The sequence below is a fragment of the Macaca fascicularis genome, chromosome 16 (assembly GCF_037993035.2).
Source record: "Macaca fascicularis isolate 582-1 chromosome 16, T2T-MFA8v1.1".
NCBI lineage: Eukaryota > Metazoa > Chordata > Mammalia > Primates > Cercopithecidae > Macaca > Macaca fascicularis.
The window spans coordinates 76458148-76482694 of NC_088390.1; the positions used below are offsets into that span (position 1 = coordinate 76458148).

At 39.2% G+C, this 24547-nt stretch overlaps 2 protein-coding genes and 1 long non-coding RNA gene across 4 annotated transcripts; 1 reads left to right on the forward strand and 2 right to left on the reverse strand.

Annotated features, from left to right (window-relative positions):
* Positions 1 to 200: 200 nt before the first annotated feature.
* LOC141408851 (uncharacterized) lies at positions 201 to 3520 on the reverse strand. Its single transcript, XR_012426078.1, has 2 exons — positions 2519 to 3520; positions 201 to 1867 (listed from the first exon to the last, which is right to left on the reverse strand). It is a non-coding gene; the product is annotated as an uncharacterized lncRNA (long non-coding RNA).
* Positions 3521 to 8664: 5144 nt separating this feature from the next.
* Positions 8665 to 14237, reverse strand: LOC141408735 (uncharacterized). The gene is made up of 3 exons (XM_074018140.1): positions 14121 to 14237; positions 13225 to 13438; positions 8665 to 13020 (listed from the first exon to the last, which is right to left on the reverse strand). Exons 1-3 carry the CDS (start codon positions 14235 to 14237, stop codon positions 12224 to 12226), a joined length of 1128 nt encoding a protein of 375 aa, XP_073874241.1. The 3' UTR covers positions 8665 to 12223.
* KCNJ2 (potassium inwardly rectifying channel subfamily J member 2) lies at positions 12142 to 23484 on the forward strand. Of its 2 annotated transcripts, none has more exons than XM_045374486.3 (2): positions 12142 to 12244; positions 18231 to 23484. In XM_045374486.3, exon 2 carries the CDS (start codon positions 18447 to 18449, stop codon positions 19728 to 19730), a length of 1284 nt encoding a protein of 427 aa, XP_045230421.1. In that variant the 5' UTR covers positions 12142 to 12244; positions 18231 to 18446; the 3' UTR covers positions 19731 to 23484. The 2 variants fall into 2 exon arrangements, with proteins under 2 accessions (XP_045230421.1, XP_005584868.1); XM_005584811.5 differs by lacking the exon at positions 12142 to 12244 and adding an exon at positions 12926 to 13088.
* The last annotated feature ends 1063 nt before the right edge of the window (positions 23485 to 24547 follow it).

Here is a 24547-nt window from a genome sequence, read left to right on the forward strand (position 1 = left end):
TTTCATTCTGTTTGTTTTTGAGACAGGGTCTTGCTCTGTCACCCTGGTTGGCATGCGGTGGCATGATCACAGCTCACTGCAGCCTTGACCTTCCAGGCTCAAGTGACCCTCCTGCCTCATCCTCTAGAGTAGCTGGGACTACAGGTACGTGCCACCAAACATGGCCAATTTTTCTATTTTTTGCAGAGATGGGGTTGCTGTAGGTTGCCCAGGCTGGCCTCGAACTCGTGGGCTCAAGTGATCCTTCCACCTCAGCCTCCCAAAGTGCTGAGATTACAGGCATGAGTCACCACAGTCAGATACATTTATTGTTTGTGTACATATTTACAATCATTATTTAGTGCATCCTAAAAAAAAAAAAATTAGATAATTTTTTATTTTTTTGAGACGGAGTCTTGCTCTGTCGCCCAAGCTGGAGTGCAGTGGCATGATCTCAGCTCATTGCAACCTCCGCCTCCTGGGTTCAAGCAATTCTCTGCCTCAGCCTCCTGAGTAGCTGGCATTACAGGTGCCCTACACCACACCCAGCTAATTTTTGTATTTTTAGTAGAGATGGTGTTTCACTATCTTGGCCAGGCTGGTCTTGAAATCCTGACCTCGTGATCCACCTGCCTCAGCCTCCCGAAGTGCTGGGATTACAGGCGTGAGCCAGTGCGCCTGGCCCTGAATTTTATCTCAACTTTAATGAGGAAGCACCAACATTTAAGTAAATTAGTCAAATTTACTCAGCCTCCAAGAATCAAAATGAGAGACAGTTCTCACATCCTTTTTACTCAATTCAGCCTGATGCTTCATCGCATTACTCTAGGTCAGCAATCAGCAAACTTTTTTAAAAATAAAGGATCAGATAGTGAGTGTTTTAGATTGTATGGGCCCAGATACACGCCCTGTGTCACCCACTCAACTCTGCTGTTGCAGCTGGGAAGCAGTCAGAGACAATCTGTAACCGAATGAACATAGCTGTGTTCCAATAAAACTTTATTCATGAATACATATATTTGAATCTCATAAAATGTTTAAATGTCACAAAATAGTATTCCTCTCTTGATTGTTTGCTACCTTAAAAATGTAAAAACATTCTTCGTTCACAAGCTGTATGTATAAGTTGTGAGCTTGATTTGGCCTGTGGACACAGTTTGCACACTCTTATTATTCTTTCCAGAAGGGAACATGTGGTGCCCTTACTTAAATATATTAGAAAAATGCAGAGTTTTCTTTTCTACAGGTCTAGTAATATAAGGATATTCTTCAGTAAAGCATAAATCTCAGTTTTGGGTCATTTTCCTGACCCAGATACTTCTCCATCAATAATTCTCTTAGTCGTATTATTTTTCATGAATAAAAGGAGAGAGATGTATTTTAGAATAGCCCATATGTACGGTGCAAGGAAAGTCACTCCACACAAAAAAAAATTGAAGTGTTTTTTTTTTTTTTAAGAATAGATTTTAAAATAAAAATCTTCCAATTAACGCTATCTCTAAATGTTTACTTTTTTCTGGATGTCTACCTTTTCCATTTAAATTAGTTCTTCATCAGCACTTCTAATACCATCAATTTCATTCCGAAGTCTCCAAGATAGCCCTTCTAAGGTATCCGCTACTCCAGATATTTCAGCCCTGTTGTCAGGAAGCATTGTAGAGGTTTTCCTTGAAGGATTTGTGTGTGGATAGCAGGAAGGAGGAGGAGAGGGGAGAAAGAGAAGAGAGTACAATTGATGGGCTATTGTCAGAGCAGCTGCTGTGTCAGTGGTATCTGTGGGCTCTCCAGGTGAATACATGACCACCCTGATACATCCATGGCTAAAGGCAAAAAAGCAACTTCTCTCTGTGGCAGCAAATGCCCCTGTTCTTCAGCTGATGAAAAATTCCTAGAGGAGGAAAGGGAAAGACAAAGAGGAAAGGAGATTGTTGGGTTGTTGAGAGATATGAGTAGGAGGGAGAGGTTGTAGCCCACCTGTCTGCTCCCTTTCTGCTGGCCCCAGAGAACCCTATACTAAAAAGCTCAGTTTGTAACTAGCTTATTCACCTAGTGACGCCTCTATTGCAAGGCTAGGACAGACAGGACTGAGGCATTGGCTTCGTTTAGTCTTTGGTGCATTTGATCTCACCTATAAAAGGAAAAAAAAACGTGTGTCCTTTATTTGTCCCCAACTACTTTTCACTTGCTTAGACAATCCTCTTCCTATATTTTGCAAAGAAAAAGGCAGAGCACTCTGCCTCATGGAAGGCAATGGTATCAGGGCCAGCTTTTTTTTTTTTTTTTTTTTTTAAATGAAGCCACTGCAGTAGCTTTTATCTACTCACAGTTCTTTCTGGAGTCAAGGCCTCTGGCTATTCAAGCCATCTCCCTTCTTAGCAAGTTAAGATTGGGACAAAACAATGATCATTCTAGAACTTGTCAGCTTGAATCGAACCATCACAAACCAATCATACAAGGCTGCTCCCTTCAGCACAATCGTTGAGATGATTTTCCCATGACCTGGAATGGACTTTTCAGATCCTTTGGGAAGAAAACTCACCGGCAGGTACATCTCTCTGTCTATAGGTCCTTTCTATCCAGAAAGTTGTTGAGATCATCGGTAGTGGGTGAAAACATGTCCTTTAGGGAGAAGGTTTTTTAGACCAGAAGCATTAGTTATGGAGGTTGTCATTGTTGTTGTTTCTTCCAAGGAAGAGAATAAAAGTGTAATCGCACTAGGTCATGTGTAAATTTATGCTGTTTTTACTGGCTCTTAACCCTTTTCCTTCCAGGAATTGTTAAGTTCCTTTGCAGTCATATATCAGCCCTTGGGTATGTTCTCACCAAGGGTGACTGACGGTAAGGTCCCCTCAGTAGACCAACAGAATACAAGTCAGGTCATGCAACTGATTCCCTGGAAATTACGTAAGTGAAATAAATACCCTGGTTTTTGTACAGAGAGGAAATTATGAAATCGAGCATGAATCCATAGACTCTCTTAAATTCTCCTGTGAGAAAATTTTTTCTTGGTTCGAGGGGGTCTTCAGTGGAATTAGGGGTAAAACCTTTTGTATGAGAGCTCTCCAGTTCCTAAGTTGCTTGAAAGGGGCTGCAGGTCAGGCTGCCTTCTGATGGAGACTCGGAGGGGTTCAGGAGGCAGGAGCGAGCACAGAACATCTGTCAATGCTTAGAGTTCTTTCTTTGTTTCTTTGGTTTTATGTCATGACCTGTAAGTCAATTCACAGAGAATTGCTTTCCATTATGGAGAAATCATTCCAACAATGATTGTTTTTTTCTTGCTGACTGGATTGTCTCATTCTGTGGGGGTATGGCGTGGTTTTATATTATCAAGCATGTTTGGTGCTTTTTCTGTGTGTTGCTTTGATAGGCAATGCTTTTCAGTGGAGCCTGTGGAGCTGGAATCATGCAGGTCTTGAGCTGTATTTTCAGAATGAACTCAATGCTAAATCGTGGTAGTAATACAATTCAGAGCATTCCGCGTGGATCACCGGCTATTTTTTGTACCGATCCCCTTTATGTAGGACTTGAATTAATGTATGGACTATGGAGAGAAAAAAAAGGAACAAAGGCAAGCAATGCTTAAGGAAAGAAGATACAATACAGAGAGGAGTAAACTAATTTCTGTGTTTAATTCACTTAGAGAAGAGCATTGATTCATTTTGAACGCAGGATTAAAGAGACTTGTATAAATTTCCATTATACTATCTGGATTTTGAAACTATGGATACGGCATTGGGGACTAAGGCTGTTGGGTAAATGATACTTTGACCAGGTAGATGTTCAGATAAAATGTGCATTGTCTGTTAGTCTAAGGGAACTGCTTAAATTATGTGTACTTAGCTCATGTTTTACTGACATGTTGAAGCTGTTTGGCCTTAGAACTTTACAGATTGTTCTACTTTTCAAAAATATTGAGAGCTGCCAGTATCTATTTTGAATGTTTCATAATTTAGTGCATAATAAATATGTGTGTAACGAGTGAATAGGTGACTTTTTAAATTGCAAAATGTAACTGGACTCTAAATATCATAAAATCAAGATCATGAAGGCAGGTTACGACAAAGAGTCTTAGAACTGACCACAGCTCTTCTGTTAGAATTAAGCAACTGCAAATCAAATCTTAGCCCTCTTCATCTTTTTATGAGGTTTTTGGATGTGTCATCATTGGGTCAACAGATATAATTGTGTATGTGCATGAGTCTGTAGTGTGTGCCTGCATGTTCATATACTTTTTGAATTTGCTTTCTGCCAATGAAACTATTAAGTATATACTTTCCTTAACTTAATCTGTGCAAAGAAGGCATTACTTTTTTATAGAAAAATAATACACAGTAAAAGCAATAGCTTTGGACTTTGATAGGTAGGACAGATTATTTTTCAAGGTTTTTTTCCAAGCATTCTTACATGTGCTAACACATAAAAGACGTTTAATCTCAGTAAATGGGAAAGCTAGCTCTCCTAACTTTTTCCCAAGTTGACTTAACAGGCAAGATGTGAGTATTCACATATTTCTGTTTACATGCAGGGAAATGACAATCAGATTGCAAAAAAAAACACAAAACATTATTTATACTGTCAGTTCCTGCCTTGCTAAAACTTGGTGACTCAGTTATGCAAACCATACAAAAGAATAGACTTTTGTATTACTACATGTTTTGAAATGAGATCTTTGTGATAAAAAGATCAGAAGCTGAAACACTGGTGATAGAATTTAAGTCTATGATATAAATTCTGAGTTGCTCTATCGCTAATCCTAGAAATAATTTCTAAAAACATTTGCTTATAATAGTAATTCATTTAAATTTCTTTAACACTTAAAATGAATTGTATGTAGCTCAAATCCAAATGATGCAGATGAAATGTCTGGATTTGAGCCTAATAAGTGCATTAAAAAATCTAATGAAGCACCTATTTTTTTCAACCTTAGAATTTCTGCTTTAATGGCAATCAAGTTTAAAAAATGTACAGTTTCACTTATTCATACCATTCCTTTATAAAAGGCAGATTTCAAGTAAACTTCTAAATGCATATATAATGTAGAAACTAATATTTTCTGGCAGTCCTTGGTTCCTGAAAGTTGAACTTCATCATATGTGTTTTAAACTTTTGTCAAAATAGTCATGAAAGATATGTTACTTTTGCATTACGAGGTAGTTTATTAGGGGCAGGCACTCATAAGACAGTATAAGTCCACTTGTCTAAACTTGCATGAGGCTGTGTGCATTGTAAAATGTCACAAAGAGTTTTGGGTCAGTGAATATTTTGCTGAAGGAACAATACTTACTTTTAACTGAGTACTTTTCTGCAATAAATAGCAAAGTCAGTTTTTGTAGCTGTAAACTGTATACACTGATAACTACAGGCTGGTCTGTCATGGAGCTAAAAGTTTCACCTGAAAACTTGCATTTTCTTTTAATAGTCATATAATGCTATGAATATTATTGTGCTATCATAAATCACTAATGTTATTGGTAGTAGTTGGGTATAGCATTTTAGTTTTGCATAGTTGCAATACAAGTTTTATTTATTTGTAACTTATACACTAGGACTTTGAATATGAAAACATAAATTTATTGGAACACTGACATTAAATCTCAATTGAGGATAAGTGCCTACAGAATGGAAGCTGGTCAGTGATAAAGGAAACATTCAATTAAACCTGTAGACACTGATCAAATTTATTTTTAAAATGGAAGAAACTCTTGCACAGGGAAGCATGAAAATTGAGCCAAGCATTTGGAATTGGGTCGTGCATAAGGAGCAAAAATTCAAATTTCATGTATTTCAGAGTTAGGAGAGAAATAATGTGGAGGATCTGTCAGGGAGAATTAGAAAGTGGCTTTGAAAAACAGAGGTTTTATTTTAGGTTTCTAGATTTGTCTGAGCAGAGATGCTAGGAAAAGTTATACTCTGCAGAAAGTAGAGGAATAAACATTGAATTTGGGATCAGCAGGTTAGGAGTCCACATGTATAGGTCCTATTCACATGAACAGTTGGAACATAATTTCTGTATCTCTATTTCCTTTTAAATAAAAATTGGAATGTTGGAAATCACATTAAGAAAACAAAAATGGAAGCAAAGATAAGATGGTAGGGCTGCAGCCAGAGGCAATGGATGAAGAAATGACAGTCCGATTAATGTTCCAACAGCCCTGTTTACACACCCTATCCTTCTGCTCAGTCATCTGCAGATCTCTCCTTGTGCAAAGAATCAAGCGTCAACTCAACATCTTTGTCTTGAAAGACTAAACTCTGGTCCAAGTTTAATGTTCAATTTTAATATTTCTTTAAATACATGAATTTATTCAAATTCTGATCAACTGTGAAATCCATTTTACTGTTTTCTCTGTTTCATGCCAACCTGTCCTATCAAATATAGAACTAATCTGTTGCTAAGTTCCCCAGATGCTTACCTCTTCATTTATGACTTTAGCACTTAATCAAGCACTACATAAACTTCTGTTATTTATTTATAGACTTATTGTATGCATGCCTTATTATCCTAGTTAACATGTTTGATTTATTCACCTTATCATTTTCATCATCATTAGTGGCAGGAGCAATAGTGATAGAATAAAAAGATACCTTTGATTAGTTGATCACAAAGTATTAGGCATTTTAGATTTATTATTTCTAATTCCTATAACAATCTTTCACAACTAGTAAGTGGCAGGTTGCAAACACATGTCAAGTTGACCCAAAGCTCAACCTCTCCCTATTGGGCAATACAGCCACTATGCAAAGTCACATAATTTAGAACATCCTTGAGATTCAATCCATTGGGATTTCATTAGAAAGAACTGCATTAAAAAACAACAACAACAACAAAAACCTTTAAGAGTTCATAAGCTTTGACCTAGTAATTGTACATCTAGAAATCTATAATGAATGGAGAAAGATATGAAGATAAAAAAATCTCCAACACCAAGTAAATGCATACTTGTAAGGGTGAAAAAAATGAATATAAAGGTATAAGAATAGGTGAGAATTAATTATAATTCATAAAATATATGTGAGCATTAAAATATACACTTTCAAATAATTTTTAGTTGCATGACAGATACTTGCATGATATAAAAAGTGTGATGCTCATGTATTGAAAATATGACATAATTGATCTTAAAATTATAGAGGCTAGGTGCGGTGGCTCATGCCTATAATTCCAGCACTTTGGGAGGCTGAGTTTGAGGATCCCTTGAGGCCAGGAGTTTGAGAACAGCCTGGTCAATATAGTGAGACCTCATCATTAAAAAAAAACCCATTATGTTAATTTTTAAAAGTTATAACATAGATTTTAAAATAGAAACAGAAATACAGGAAAAGCAGAAAGATATATCAAAGTCTTTATAATGGTTATCTTTCAATGGTGGGAATATGAATTTATATTATTTTCCACATTTACCTACATTCTTCTACATTTTAAAATGCTTATCTTTTACATTTTCCAAAACAGACATACATCATTTTAGCAATAATTTTTTAAAATACCAAAAAATACTCTTAAAAAAAAAAAATCCACAAACTCTTAAAGCCCACATCTGAAAATCTAGACATTCAAGTATGTACATTTTCTTTCAAGAGTATCATTACAGTGTTGTTGACGTTACTCAAAATATGTTTTGCATTTTCTTCGTAGCTTGTGGCATATTCCATAAATGTCTACAATAGTGATTCGTTTTGGCTATCTGAAGTTTGTGTTGCTTGTTTTAATTTTTTGTTTTGTTTTTATAAGTTCTGGAAAAAGTCAAGTTGCGTGACTCTTACGATCTTCCAAAGATGTATTACTAAAGCAAAGAGACATTCTTACAGGTGTTTTAAACATGAGATTCAGTTTGCTGATGGTGGCACTGAAAAGCATTTCTTACTGTGCTGTAGAGGGGGACTATGGATGCTGGTGGCAGTCTCACTTTCCTTGGTGGCTACTGAACGTGTTTGTGTCTCCTTTAGAACCAATAATTTCTAATGAATATTTTCTTGTCTCCTCTACTTCCTCCTTCCTTCCTATCTTCCCCCTCTTCATTATTTTCCCATGCAAATGTACGTGCAATACAGAATATCAGAATAGCACATCCTGTAAAGCACAAAAGCAGTGTTTGTTTCCTGGAAAACCCTCCATACAGCCTAGCTGATTATTAGTCTTCTTATTACTGCTTGATTACTATGATTAAATGATGATACTATACCCTTCCAGTTATAAGGCTTGCCTTTCCCCAGTGGCAATGATGAGTCTGTGCATAATGATTGATATTTTCTCAGCTGGCACCTCTTCTAACCGATGACCTGCGCTTACGGCAAGGATACCTGATCTAAGGAACTGCTATCCGTGGTTACAGAGGGTAAACTGAGGCTGTAAACTTATTACCTTTGGGAGACCTAATGCATCCCAGAAAACACAGATGAAACGATCATTGTAATCATGGAATCAAGAAACACAGTAACGTAGGGTCTGGCCCTAAAATGAATATGGTATTTTCAGAGTGTACTTGTCTCACTCGTGTGAGATAAATGACGTCTTCCAGAGCATGACAGAAGAGTTAATTTACTAATTAATAACATGGAGGCTCTGGAAGTGTGAGCTTCTTAAAGAACAGCGCCACTTATTGTTTTGGGTTTTAACATACTTGATGGAAAATGAAGGTCATAATAATAAATGGATAAAGTAAGCACTCAAATATTTTCTCAATAAATGAGTAGATGATTTTGTTTTATGTATACATATAAACGTATGGATAGTTGCAAACACACAGGTATCTCAATTACTCAGAAGTTTTCCTCAGCTATTTATAACAGCAAATACAAAGACCAAGCCATTTAAATGCTCTGAGAAGCAAAATAGATGCCATCAATCCAAATCCCGAAGCTTTTTTACCTGAAAAGGAGGTTGAGCAAGTGAAGGTAACTCCAAATTCAGCATCTGCTCATACTATTTCAAAAATGCATCTTTAGATATGTTAAATCATATTTGCTTTTACATTACTTTAGCAACCTTGGTTACATAATTTATCAGCCCAGCACAGATTAGAATCAACAAATTAGGCAGAGCATGGTGACAGCCTGACAGATCCAAGGCACATTATCAGAAGCAAAAATGAGAACGGAAGGCTCACATTGATGGAGAAGGAAAAACAAGCAGAAAGGCTTAAATAAGCTTCGTCTAGGGTCATTTAATGCAGGAGAAAAGGCTCTACTGTACCCTGATAGGCCTACTGTATTAAAGGTAAAAAATGAAAGAGCTTATGTTTATTATAATCATATTGAGTAATTATCAAAAGTTATACTAAAACATACTGTTCCTTTCATTCATTTCCATGTAACTGACATTTATTCTTAGAAACAACTTATAATGTATATGCTTGATTACCTGTATATAGAAAGGTCTGGGGCATAGTGGGCATTTAGGAAATTAATTGAATGAGGAGACACTCCTATCTTCTGATGTGTTCTCAGCATCCTTGATACCACTACACATAGTAATATGTCGTATTTATTAAATCTTCCATTACAAAGTCTTACCCTGCTTCATTCCATTCTTCAAAATCTCTCTAAAATTATTGTTTTAATTGTTGCTTGATCCATTTTAGTGCGTAATCATAAGCTGCCTTATATTGTTGTTTGATCATTTAAATGTTTCACTTCTGCCTTGTCTTCTCAGCTGGACATTCTGAACTCCTAAGAACAGGTACTGCTCCCCCTAGGACCCTTCTGTCTTTCATCTCACCTAGCATATAGCCAAAGTACAAAGTAGTTATTTCAACAAATATGTTCACTGAATTTAAAAATATGAAGATTAAATATTACCAATGCGGTAAGTGAAACTTAAGGCCAAAACTGTTTTCCAATAAATAAGATTACATACAGTGCCTTAAAACACCACAGTACATGGCTTGTTCTCATAGCAGCAGATTGCAAACTCAGCCTGTCTACATTTCCGGGCAATCTGACAACGATTTATTTACTATTTATTGCTAATGATGATTACTTTGAAGATTAGAAAGTGGTTTTTAATATCCAGTGGATACGGATGCCAGGAGCGTTTCATCTTTTATCAGTGTGAAATTGAACTGTATATATATATGGTGAATGGAAGTCTGAAAGTATGTCTGATTGTTGGGGATCTTTATATAAATGCAAAGGAAAGATTTGTGCTTCTAGTGAAACAATCACCTTCTGCGTCACACAGCTATTCACAATCTGACTGCAGATCCAGATTGTGACTAATATTTGGCTCTAATATTATAGGTGGTTACCGTGGAGAGAATCAGTAAGAGCATAATTGTCATTTCCTTGGAAAAATTTAATCCACAGATGGATCCCAACACCCAATTGCATTCATGTCCAAGACTAATGGGGATTTTTGCTAAATAAGGCCTGATTCAGCCAAAAAAGATAGACTCTGAATACAGAAATCTGTATCACGCATCACTTCAAAAGATGTATTAACTCAAACACTGAAAGCATTGGCACACAGAATTTTCCTAATAGGGACATGATGAAAAGTCATTTATTAATTAAAATACATTTATATTTTCTTTTTTTAAAATGAAGCAATGGGGGTATTCTAAGCTACCATGCATTTCCAAAATTTCATTTGCAAAATTTCATCCTTCATACTTCCTTATCTAGCTAATTAAGGTAATGATTCTACTTAGATTGGAAAGTTCTAATTAAAATTATTAATTTTTCCCGAACCTTCTCCTTCAAGAAATAAGCTTTGCTGCACATCCTTCAGTCTTTGGGAGGAGAGAATGTTAGGGGATTGATGCTGATAATTGATGAGAGAGAGCAGAATACATTTATTATGACCTTCCTCCCCCTGCCCAGCTAAATTTATACAGCCAACCATAACCTAATAACTCTGTGTTCCTTTCTTTAAAGATTTTCTTATCATATGAAACTATTTTGGCCTGTGGTGTATAGAATACTAAAGCAAAACCATTTCGAACCAAGTTGCATAAAAATGGCATCCCTTTCCGAGTGACTGGTTTTCAAAGAGAGCTCATTACCTGGAACAACAACAACAAAAGTGTTGCCTCTCTGAATTCACATGGTTTGGAAAATTCTTAGCCATCAACAGATGCACCAACTGAATCATAATAAAGAAGAGAAAATCTATAAGTGATTAATTTCCTTTTTCTATTTAGGCTTAACATGTTTTAAAGGATAATTAAAGTTTTGGCCTGTTTCTTAGAAGTCCAGGAGGAAGCATATTTCAGAAGCTTATTGAACTGAGCGGTGAACTCATTCATTATCCTTTGGTTAATATAGAGTTATCTTGTCTATCCTCAGGTTCTTTTATACAGCCTAGGTTCTTAGACATCCATCTATTTTACAGTGTTAATTCAAGCTGTTTATAAATAACACATGACAATAGATGTTAAAGAAGACCTCCCTTGGGGCAGGTATTATTCCCACGTTCATGGCAACAGAGTTGGTAACAGGACTTGGTGAACAGTATAATCTCAACAAATTAACTGGAACCACATCGCCATTTGGCTATCAGAGCAGCTACACTGAATGAATCATCTCTTGCACACCCTTTTAATTTAAGTACCTTGCTCAGTGCGAAGAAAAAAGGCACACTTGGTGAGGCAGGATTAAGTGCGTATCTGCAAAACCTAAGCAACCGTATTTCACCAGCACCTCCTAGGGGCCACGTGTGGATATGAGGATGGGAGGTGGGGACTCGCACAGAACCTTTCCTTGAATTGTCAGTTTCACCTCTCCTACACACAAAAATCCATCCCGACTGCGCCGTCCACAATACCAGCTAGTTTGCTCAATTAGTTTAGCGACTCAAGGAGGCCTTTCGAAGTTTAAATAAACTGCACAAAAGACACATTTGATCGCTCGAGGAAATAAACATTTAAAAAACTCAGTGGAAGGAGACTCCTAAAACATATCCTGTCCTTTAGAAGCAAAGCTTCGTTAGGACACCGAAGTACTCAGAAATAATAGGCACTTACTCTTCGGTTTACACACACACACGGATTAGTTTATAAAGTTCCAGGATCCAGACCCGGGTAACACAAGTTGCTTTTTAGGGGTCTGCGCGCTCTCGCCTGGCTGCTGGGAATGAGGGCTGGGAGGCGCTGAAGCGAGGGCAGATCTGAGTGTCTGTAGGAGTTGCTATTCCAAAAAAATCATTACTCTCTTAATTGTTCTGATTTTAGATCAGCAAAGCGTGCCGGGCGGCGGCGGAGAGATTGACGGCGGACAAGGCGAGAGGGAACGAGCCGTCCACCCTTCAGAGAAGCCTAGGCTCCTTGTAAGTAATTCGCGAACTGTCGGGAGAAGAAACAGCCAAGCGGCGCTGCAGTGACCGCACTTGCGCGCGTCTCAATCCTGGGTGCTCTGCTCGCCCGCCCCAGTCCCTCGCCCCATTGACTCTGCGGCTTCTCCGGGCGCTGCAGCCTCCCCGGGGGACTTCCAAGGGCCGAGGGGCTCCGGCAGAGAGGGAAGGGAGAGCGAGACGTGCCGGGGCCGACGAGCAATCCTGCCCCGGCGGTAAATGTCTCTCCCCGGCGCTGGCACCTCGCAGGCCCCTCGAGGAGCACGCAGGGCAAGCGGCCCCCGAGCGGGGGAACCGGGAAGTGTGTGGGGCTCCAGACGGAGTAGGAAGCTTTGCCCAAGGCCAGGCTGCAATCAGGCAGCCGCAACAGCCGGGCACGCAGCTTCCCACCTGCTGCTGTCCCAGCTGGGCCGCAACTTCCTCCTCCCCGGCCCGGCCAGACTCCCCCGGCCGGGCTCCGAGGGTGGAGGGGGAGGCGGCGGCGGCAGGTTCACTCCGCTGGCAACGCCTCGCAGCATCCTCCCCTCCCCGCCGCGGTTCCCGGGGCCGGCCGCGCGGCCAGGCGCGCTGCGATTGGCCGGCAGTGGCCGGGGGCGGGGCCAGGAGAGCCGGTGTCGCACGGACCGCCTCAAAAGAGCCCAGGATATTGCAGAGCGCACTGGAGCCCTGGCCAGCGCGCAGCCTTCCCGGCGCCGGCAGGCTGGGTCTTGGGAATTCTGGTTTGCTTTGGCTCACTCGCTTTTTACAAACCACTGGATCTTACATGCCTCTGTACCCCCCACTTCCACTCCATGTCCCCATGCTCCTGCGCCAGCAACAGGTAAGGGCTGCTGTGTTTTCTTCCTTTTCGCTCGCTGCCGGTGTGTCCTGGGGAATGGACTCTGGCCGCCGTCCCCTACCCTACCCTGCCCCGCTGCTCCAGAGGTGCCCAGCTGTCACACTGCTGTAGCGCTCACCCACGCTCCGGAGTCCCAGATCATGCCTATATAGTTTGTGTGCGCACCAGAACATCCCCAGAGCTAAAAATACTGAGACATGCTTGGAACAGTTGAGCAATAGAAACAGATTTCTCTGCAGCATCTGTTTGTGCTCATAACTTCCAGTGCACCAGCTGTAGCGAGATACTGGGTTTGGAGGCAAGGGCGAGAGTGTCTGTGTTCGGTTCTCACTCTAAGAGAAAAAAAAAAAAAAGAAAACGTGGTTGAGGGTTTGGGCGTGCGTCTTGAGCCCTGGTCTTAAACCTTGGCAAATCTTGGGACTTAGCACTATTCTTGATCCTTGGCGGGTTTTTTTGTTTTTTGTTTTTTGTTTTTTTCGTCATTGCTTCAAAGTATAGCCGTGAGTTTCAAACAGAGTGAGTGTCTCAAAGTTGCCTTCCTGAAAGAAGAGCGGGAGCCCGAGTTGGATTTGAGCCTGAGGATCGCAAAACTTTCACATTACATATGACTCTCCCTTAATCAATTTGTTATTTTTAGTAATAATGGTAATACCTGGCTTGAAGACAGTGTGGTTTTAGAGAAGCAAAATAGTCAAAACGACTTGATTCTGCAAAAAGATTGCATCATAGCATGGATTCATCATGACAATTGGAAAAAAAAACAAGGATAGGAAATGGGCAGTTTAATGTCTGTGTCTGGGTAAGGATATCATAGGATGATCACTAGGATAAGGCTGTGCATTCTGACGATTTTCATAAATTCAGATTTTACTTGTTAGGAAATAAGGTGTTATTTGAAAACCTTGGATATGCAGAGAATCCATATTGCATTTTGCCATTTGTTTTCTTTTCACATGAATAATCAATAGGCTACCAGATTTCCTCTAGCCAATCACTGTTGTGTGTCTGATGTACATTATCGGTACACTTGTTAGCGTTTTCCTGCTCACTTCCAAATGTTTCATTTCTATTTGCCATTATCTGGAAAAAATCCTGGTGCTCAGAAGGGGTAAGAGATGTTAATTGAAGCATGGTGGAAAGGGTGAGGATAAGGTCAAGGCCATTTTACTTAGCTTCCTGCCCTCCTTTCTCATATTTTAATGACACTTTGTTTTTTAATGTTCTTGGTCTCCATAAGAAATATTTGATCTAAACTCTTGTGAATTTTGCTTTTTTTAAAAAAATAAAAGAACACAGTTTTTCTACATCCTTCGGACTCCTTCCTCAGTTGCAGAATCTCTGGTTAGCTGTAGCGTCCTTGTATGACTTTTGCGTAGCCTGAAAGATTGAAAAGAGCTACCTGCACAGATTGGATGTTTCAATTTTTTAAGTGTATATTTTTATTTACCAAACATGTCTGTTTTTCAGCATATGCAGGTGCTGAGCAGTGCTACAAGCCAAGTGTCGTTGAGTATAAATGTTAGACATGGGGCTCACGTAGATAGATGGGTATCCCCCCTCCCCTCCCTCTTCCCCCTCCTCCTCCCTTATGTTTATTGAGCTTCTAAGAGGTTGCTTTCCTAGCAGTTGTGCTCACATAGCAACATGTACCCAGAGCACACTCAGGCTGGTCTATATGGCGTCAGCTGGGAAATAGCTGCTCTAAACACTCATTAGCAGACCTCTCAGCCCAGTACGTTTTCTTTTGCTATCTTTATTTCCTATCCTTGGAAACTTTCTTATTCATTGCACATCATGACCGTGTTTCAGGACACATTTACTCTCATTTGATTTTGTTTTAGTCATTCATAAACCATATTGGAAGTATTACCTCTATAAGTCAAAGCAATTTAGATCCCCCATTTGTACCATGTGATCTCCTTGACCTTACATTTATCCATAGCTCGTTCTGCTTTAACATCTACCTAAGTTTAAAGCGCTGAACTATTTTTTCCATTGCTTATGCTTAATTTTGGCTCAGCCTATAAATAGTCTTAACATGAACAGCACCACATGTAACCTCTCAATTTCCCAAAAATACTTTCTACATCATGGGTTATGGCCTGGATAAAAATGATTATTTGTGTCCATGAAATTTACATCTAGGCCCTTAAATATTTTGGCTGGAAGGGAAATTTACACATTGTTCATCAAATCAAATTTCAATTCTCTGGATTTGTATCACTTAGTGTTCTCATCTATTCCTAATTGATTGCATCTCAAAACATTATTTTGAATATATGCTTGAAATAAAGTTGCATGTAAGCCCTGTTTTTTTTAATGATAGCTTTTCCCAGCTTGTTCACGAATTGGTAATTGCTAGTGAGAGAGTACCGGGCAAGGAAGTTTTGTGCTTGCTTAAAGTCGCTCAGGCATGTGGGCAGGTTAACAGTGAAAGCAATTTTTACCATGAAACATTAAGACCGTTACCCCATCAAACCCTGACAGGTTCTAGCTTTTAGCTATGTAATCAGCTCCACAAAAAGTCTGAATACATAGTATATGTGTGTGCACATGCATACACACATAAATCTGTTTTGGGGCATATCTATTTGAAGTGGCAAAAGTTTTCATTTTGCCAAACAAAACAAAAGAAACCAAAAAGCGAAACTCCTCTTTTTCTCTTTCCAGGAAGAAATGGTAAAATTTCTAAATGATGCCCCACATGTGGGACAAATTCTGTTATTAGCAATGGAAATAAGACAATAAGTCTCTCAATACAGACCACTTTCAAGATTCTAAATGTGGAAAGCTATTCATAGGAAGCTGGTATTGTGTGATTTGTGGAATTCAAACAAATGTCCCGGGGTCAAGATTTTTGGAAAGTCATAATTCAGTCTTTAGATTTCATATGGTTGTTATGTTTTAATCTGGAAGGAGTACAGAAATAAGTCAGAAGAAATTTGACACTGTCTACTCATGGCCCCTAATGGTAACTCACAAGGAAGGATTGTTTTGAATCATGAAAAGGGAATTTCTTGGTGTCAGCTTATAATACAAAGTTCTGAAGTCAATCAGAACTCAAGAATACAAAGCATTCATTAAATGAAGCTCTTCTCCCTTTTTTTTGAAACGTACACCTGCATTTGGTGGTGTTGCTGTCTCCGTCTGTTTAGAAATGTGAGGCAACTAAGATGAACTAATTACTTGAAAAATGCTGTCCATGTACAGGATCTAGAACCTTGAGGGGTAGGATTCTTGTTTCTTTGGTCCAAGTGCAAACTTCACAGTGAAGCAGACAAAACATTGAAGCAGGTGGAAGGTTAAGAAAGCACAGTAACTTCTTTTTATAAAGTGATTCAAAGGCACTTTCAAACCAAGCATCATTTAGGTGTCAAAAGCTGCCAAAATGTAACACACATTGCAATTTTCAGAGATGACTAATCTCAGGAAAAATGTGTTGGGGCACATTCTTGCATAATAACTTGGATAAAGAAGAAGTCAAAAGACAGTAACAAGGCATTTTCAAAGGCAATGCACCTTGCCTCTTTTTAAGGGATCGCACAAAAACAATGTAAATGGATGGCTTTATTTGTTTGCAGCTGGCTTGGCTGAAATCGGTTCTGTTAACTGTGTAATCTTAATGGATTTAGAGGAAAAGAAAAAAATGGAGTCTTCATTATCAGGCATCAACAAATCTCTGACTCCTTTCATGAGTTATTCATTGCCCCCGTTTAATATAGCAGAAGGATTTGGTTGTATGAAAAGTTAAGGATGGGCTTTATTTTTCAGTTCTAACTTATATTCGTTTTGTTATCACACATTTGGTAAAGAAAGCACCTTAGACTTTCTCTTAGTTTTTTGTTAGTTAGTCAAGGAAAATAGTTTCTTAGGAGTGAGGATGGCAAGTTAAAGTAAATAGATAGTTCTTACCTAGGGAAGAATGAGGCAATTGGAGAAAACTGAGAACTACTATTTGCACATATTAGGTAAAGGTGAGTGCCTTCTCCATAGGAACCTGTAGCAAATAACAGCGCTGGAAATGAAAGTAAGCGGACTAGCATTTACGATCTGTCCTTACACAGTTGTCTCTGTCTGAGAGAACACAGCATTGGACTGACATGAAATGAGTTCCTGCCTTATCTCAATCCGCTAAAGACCTGGTCCTTTCGCACACTGGTGCTTACTTCCTAGCCTGTCATTACACATGACAGCCCCATCTCAGGAGAATTTCAGGACTCTTATTGCTAGGCAACAGAATTGCTCTCTATCCCCCAGAGCAAACCTGCGTCTTCAAAGTCTTCAAGCCAGAATTACCTGCACTAATAGAGACTTAGCAGGCATTTCTGCATAGTGGTTGCTTGAAGTGTGAGAAGTGATGAAGCAAGCCCAAACAGTATCCAGAAACTGGGATCCATTTCAGATGATTATAAGCAATAGGGGCAGTATTCACCATCGTAGGAGGTTTTGTCCACTAGTTCCCTCTGTTTTCAGGATACACTCAATCAAGCCTACTCCAAAATCCATATCACTATTATATTTGTAGGTGGGAATCTGACTTTCGTCCTCTAGCATTTCCTCAGCCTATCCGGTCTGCTAGTTATATCATTTAAACAAAATAGTCTGTCTTCCGATTTCAACCTTGCCATCAGGGGCTCTCATATTCTCCCGTAGTGCACATGCAACTCAGTGAATATCAATACTGCGTCCACGCGAAGATTTCTAAACATGTCCTCTTTCCAAAAATTTTACGACAAACCTTGGGATCAGACAGTCTTTCATCTGCTTGACAGGGATCGTAGCAGGTGGGGCAGGCCAAAGAAGAGAATAAGAGAAGGGAGAGGTAGACCTGAGAAATAGAATATTCTAGATCCCTGGCCAAAAATAAGGGAAAGGGGACCTGACCTGACATTTTGGTTGAACAACTGTCACAGAGAACTCTCCTATGTTTAACGACTTTATGCTTTTAAATAAAAGGTTTACAAAGCATGCTTAGGATACAAAGAAATGTAAAACCTTATAATTTAATGTGAAGTATACTTATCTTTACCTGATTATGTGTTTTTGTTAGGATGTATTGTCTTAGACAGTAGAATTCTTTAAGAGTGGCTTATTTTGTAATGCACAATCTCTCTTTTCTTGCAGGACATGTTCTCTGGATGTCAGCTGAGTTATTAAAGTAACTCTGCATGTCAGCAGACAGACCTTGGTAGAACCCCGAGGCTCCCAGAGACACCCATCTCTCCTCATTTTTTGTGTGTGTGTGTCTTCACCGAACATTCAAAACTGTTTCTCCAAAGCGTTCTGCAAAAACTCAGACTGTTTTCCAAAGCAGAGGCACTGGAGTCCCCAGCAGAAGCGATGGGCAGTGTGCGAACCAACCGCTACAGCATTGTCTCTTCAGAAGAAGACGGTATGAAGTTGGCCACCATGGCAGTTGCAAATGGCTTTGGGAACGGGAAGAGTAAAGTCCACACCCGACAACAGTGCAGGAGCCGCTTTGTGAAGAAAGATGGTCACTGTAACGTTCAGTTCATCAATGTGGGTGAGAAGGGGCAACGGTACCTCGCAGACATCTTCACCACATGTGTGGACATTCGCTGGCGGTGGATGCTGGTTATCTTCTGCCTGGCTTTCGTCCTGTCATGGCTGTTTTTTGGCTGTGTGTTTTGGTTGATAGCTCTGCTCCATGGGGACCTGGATGCATCCAAAGAGGGCAAAGCTTGTGTGTCCGAAGTCAACAGCTTCACGGCTGCCTTCCTCTTCTCCATTGAGACCCAGACAACCATAGGCTATGGTTTCAGGTGTGTCACGGATGAATGCCCAATTGCTGTTTTCATGGTGGTGTTCCAGTCAATCGTGGGCTGCATCATTGATGCTTTCATCATTGGTGCAGTCATGGCCAAGATGGCAAAGCCAAAGAAGAGAAACGAGACTCTCGTCTTCAGTCACAATGCTGTGATTGCCATGAGAGATGGCAAGCTGTGTTTGATGTGGCGAGTGGGCAATCTTCGGAAAAGCCACTTGGTGGAAGCTCATGTCCGAGCACAGCTCCTCAAATCCAGAATCACTTCTGAAGGGGAGTATATCCCTCTGGATCAAATAGACATCAATGTTGGGTTTGACAGTGGAATCGATCGTATATTTCTGGTGTCCCCAATCACTATAGTCCATGAAATAGACGAAGACAGTCCTTTATATGATTTGAGTAAACAGGACATTGACAATGCAGACTTTGAAATCGTGGTCATACTGGAAGGCATGGTGGAAGCCACTGCCATGACGACACAGTGCCGTAGCTCTTATCTAGCAAATGAAATCCTGTGGGGCCACCGCTATGAGCCTGTGCTCTTTGAAGAGAAGCACTACTACAAAGTGGACTATTCCAGGTTCCACAAAACTTACGAAGTCCCCAACACTCCCCTTTGCAGTGCAAGAGACTTAGCAGAAAAGAAATACATCCTCTCAAATGCGAATTCATTTTGCTATGAAAATGAAGTTGCCCTCACAAGCAAAGAGGAAGATGACAGTGAAAACGGAGTTCCAGAAAGCACTAGTACGGACACGCCCCCTGACATAGACCTTCACAACCAGGCAAGTGTACCTCTAGAGCCCAGGCCCTTACGGCGAGAGTCGGAGATATGACTGACTGATTCCTCCTCTGGAATAGTTACTTTACAACACGGTCTGTTGGTCAGAGGCCCAAAACAGTTATACAGATGACGGTACTGGTCAAGATGGGTCAAGCAAGCGGCCACAAGGGACTGAGGCAAGCACAATGGTTTCAAAGAAAGACTGTAAGCTCCATGATTAGCATAAAGCACTAACCATGCCTCCATTGTGACCCAATGGCACATAGATGTTGTAGAATAAGTTATGGGTTTTTATGTTTTGTTTTGTGTTTTTCCAAAACTTGAACTTGCAGGCAAGCCTTGGTTGGGTATTTGATTTATCCAGAATGCTTCTCTTTAGGGAACAAGGATGTTTTTAATGGCATAACAAAGGCAAGACTCTGCCTTAATTTTTGAAAAGCTGCTAACTACATGAACACAAATGTGTATTTTTGTTGCAGTGTAGTTTTCCTTCTGTGTAATTTTAAAGTCAGTGTTGAACTTGATTGAAAGCTCATGATGCGCTTCAAAGTGGCAAGTATTTGGCTATCAACTGCCAAAACAAGAGCCTGATTTTTTGAGGCCAGTAATTTGTTTGCTAGAATTGATTTTTTTTTCTCTCTCTCTTTGTTACATAAGGGCATTATGTAACACTAGCCAAATGGTAGCCTCTGGGTTGTTGTTGTTTTTTTTTTCCTCCATGATGTTAATGGGTTATCTCAAATTTTAAGTTAAACTACCTAAAATAAATACCAAAGATAATGCATATTTTTGCACAGTGGAGCTTACACTTAAAAGAAAACAAAGCCCCATGGGCTGCCTTGAAATCAAGAGACAATAACTTTGAACCTCAGCAAGACCTTGAACCGCCGGTTCATTTTGCACCTTATTCAGAAAATAGAGCATCATACTCACCGAGTCTAGTCAGTGTAGTGCTTTTTAAAATTTTGTCCTTTCATGTAACTTTTTTTATTTTAAGAGGAAGAAGAAGAAAGGGGCAGTAAAATTCACATACACACAATACCAACATCCATCCTTTCCTGCTAGGCAGTGCTGGCCAGGCTCATGTGTAGTGTGCGAGATGGTGATGTACTCTTACATGTTTCTGGGCCTTCCCTTTTGCACATTCCAAAATTCATTTCATAAGATCTTCATAGGACCTCCTTGGCATCCTGGCATTCTCAAAACTGAGCCATCCAGCATGAAAGATAAATGGGTGTAAACCCTTGCTGCTGAATTTATTGCCTGGACTGTCAGGACATCGCCAGCCCACCTTCACCTTAGAGGAGATGCCACACCTGGCCTCCACGCTTGTTCCTCTGATCAGTCTGTCTGGAGTGAGTCCTACAGTGTCAGATAGGGCGGTGAATGCCAAAGCGGGGAAACGGGGAGGTGTGGACAAACCAATCTGATGCAGCACTTCAGATCAAGTATTTAGGAGGAAGAGGAAACTTGCCTTTTTTATGGCAGAGGAGAGTAATGAAAATGTCTCAGTATTTTAGGGTCAAAGAGAGTCATAAAAATACAACATAATGACAAGTAAAGGAGATAATGGTCTAAAAAGGCTATTTCCCTTTTCTGTGTGCATACTTATGATTGAATGTGAGCTAAGCATTGTCTCCTGTGGAGCCCTAGAGCAGGTTACTAAGGAAGGACACATTGTTTTCCAGAAGCCTCCCCTGCCTGGCTGACTGCCTTGCTAGACACATTTTTTTTTTTTTTTCTCACTGTAGCTCAATAATGGAACTCTTTTTTTGGTTTTTTTTTTTGTTTTGTTTTGTTTTTAATTTAAAATTCCCTATTTGTGAATTCTGGGGTTACTGACTTTTCTTTTTAATTGGAGTCTCAAAATCAACTCTCTTATGGTATTATATCTCTGTATGCCATTAAAAAACAGCTTGTTCTAGAATCACATATTTTGTAAATTGATGTTTGTGATGGTCTCTGGTTCTTGAACAGCCATATCTGAATGCCGTGCCTGCAAAACTATGACAATTTTTGCTGTTTTCAGCCTTCAGATTTGATGGCTTTGAAAACTGAGGTGTTATTTTCAATGAAACCGAGAAAGAGATGTTAAGCAAGTGGTTGTTTTAGATCCAAATGTTAAGGCAGGTTTGGGAAGGTGTTTAAAGAGTTGGAGGAATTGGGGATTGAGTGGACAAGAAAACTTACAGAAGAGGCAACAATTTGGTTCTTGACAGTGAGAGGATATTGAGGGCTTCAGCTGCTGCTATTATGATGTTTTGCAAAGGAAAATAATCAAACCAAAGAGTATTCAGTGATATGTAAATTAAATGAAGATACAGTGGAGAATGGGGGTGGCCACAAAAGAGGCTCCCCCTAAACACAGAGTGCTGCCACTTAAAAAGACTTGAGAAATTTGAAAGGGGGTGGGTGTGGGGGGGGGCAAGAAAGAGGGAGGGAAATCTTTCAACTTATTTCTGAAAAAGAGAAAAAAATATAAAATTTCTGGTGCACAGGTTTGTTTTTTCAAGAAAATTTTGCAGAAGCTATGTTTTTAAAGTGTACATTTTATAAAGTTTATCAGATATTTTCATATTTAAAGCCAAATGTAAATAGAGGTCTGTAAAGAAAAATAATTGCCATAGAAAGTATAATGTCAGTGCAGCAATGTCTGAGAGCTAGTACCTATATGCTACGGGTTAGCATGGTTTTAGCAAATATATACCAGCCTTATAAGGTTCGTATTGCTATGTTCTTCTGTTATTTATTTCAGCATGGACTGTTCATTTGAAACCTTTTTCTAGTTATTAGCATTTTAACAGTTACACGCTTTACATGGCAATTTTTTCTTTCTTTCTTTTTTTTTTTTTTGTCAAGAGCCAAGACACAGGTAATGCACAACATTCATTGCTGCATTTTACCTTCAAAATATTTGTCCTTCTTGACTGGGTCTCCTTAATTAGTGTACACATGTCATTAGAATGCAGATGGAGGGGACTCACCGTGAATATCTGGGGTCGATTCCCAGATGTGTGTTGCTTCTCTATTGCAAGCAGATTCCCTGTTGAATTTACTTAGGATTTATTCCCTTTTAAAGAATTTTTGCCCATATCTGGAAGGGCACTATATTTTTGGGGGGAGCCATAGATTCCTGGTTATCCTATTTTTAAATAAAATGTAGACAAAGTGAATTCTATTTTGATTATTGAGAAAGGAGTAGTTTTCTATCCCTCTAAGAGTATACTTGAATCAGACATTTTAAGGATGTCACTATAGCACTGTTGTCATTTTCAAATTCCTAGAAAAGTTTGTTTTACTTTGTTTTTATTCTGTTAATGCATTCTTTCTTCTCTTTACTTCCTTTCTTCCCAATACACTCCTACCCCAAGTCTTGATGTTTATTTGATGAGCTCTGTCCCGTAAATCGTATTTCCCTTACAATTAATAAATGTCACTTCATATTTTATAATAAACCACTCAGTAAAAGCAAAAGCTTGTCCTGAGAAGTAGAGTGAGTTCTTTTTCACTCTGTGTCTAATAATGTTCAGGTGAAAAAAAAAAAGTGTGGCGTAGTTACCTGCCCATCCCTAACCCTCAGCAAAGTAGAATCTCTTTTCTAGTAATTTTGAGTTTCAGCTCTGGGCTCTGGCAAGTTGAACAATCCTAGCCATTGACAATCGTGATAGTTATTATTTTCCCATTTGCTGTCTTTTTGTATCTAAAGTCTTCCTATTGTACTGCACAAACCATGGATTGTACATATTTTTATATATTATGTCTTATTTTATTATTTCTAAATAAAAAAATTAAAAATGGAAAACAAATTGGTGGAAGAATCTTTGGGCTTCCTGTATGATTACTCTAGAAACACCATAAAGCAAATGTTCCCAAACAATAGAACATAAACCCTGAGAGGTTAGATGAATAGAGCCATAGAAATGGCAACAGACAGGTGCAGTGGGGTGGCAGATTAGTTTAATTCAGGTTTGAGGAAGTCAAGCTCATATTTTGTTTTTGGATACAACAGCCTAGGTAGAAAGGGAATAGAAAAGACCAATAAACTAGCCCCCCCCCCCCCCAAAAAAAAAAAACTAACAAAAATATTATGAAGTTTAGATTTTGATTCTCTGTTTAATGGGTGATAATGTGTAGTTACTCTTTATTGAGTCTCAACTATGTGTAGAGTTCTTGCATTACCTATTATTTTTATCTCATTCCCACAGAAACCAAATCAGGATGTTATTCTTTTGTATTGTAGATTAAGACTTGGCAAATAAGTTCTGTAAAGGGCCAGGCAATAAGTATTGTTTGGCTTTATGAACCAGAGGGTCTCTGTCTCAACTATGCAAATTCAGCCTTGTGATGTGAAAGCAGTTACAGACAGTATGAAAACAAATGGTATGGCTGTGTTTCAAAAAATTTTTACTAACTTCTACAGCCAGCGGGCTAGATTTGGCTCATGGCCAGTAGTGTGTTGACCCCTGTTTTAGGTGAAGAAACTGTGTATGAATTTTAAAGCTAATGAATCAGTGAGGTAGTATTTGAATTCCAGTTTTACCTGCATCTAAACCTAATTTTATCCACTCAATTATATATCGTTTCAGGTCACAAAGCTACCAAGGATATGTAGTCCCAAAGGAAATGCCACTTTCTCTGGCAGATTTGAAATAAATAAATGTTTTTCAAGGTTGGAAATACGGAGAAAATTTGCATTCTAAAATATGGGTTGTACCTTGCTATTTTTTCTTTAATATGGTAATTATTATTTATATTTCAAATATGACTCTAAATCCTTTCTAAGTACTAAATAATTTAGTCTTAACAGCAACTCTATGGAATAGGCTGTATTATTATCCTCATTTAAGAAATGAAGAAACTAAGGCTCAG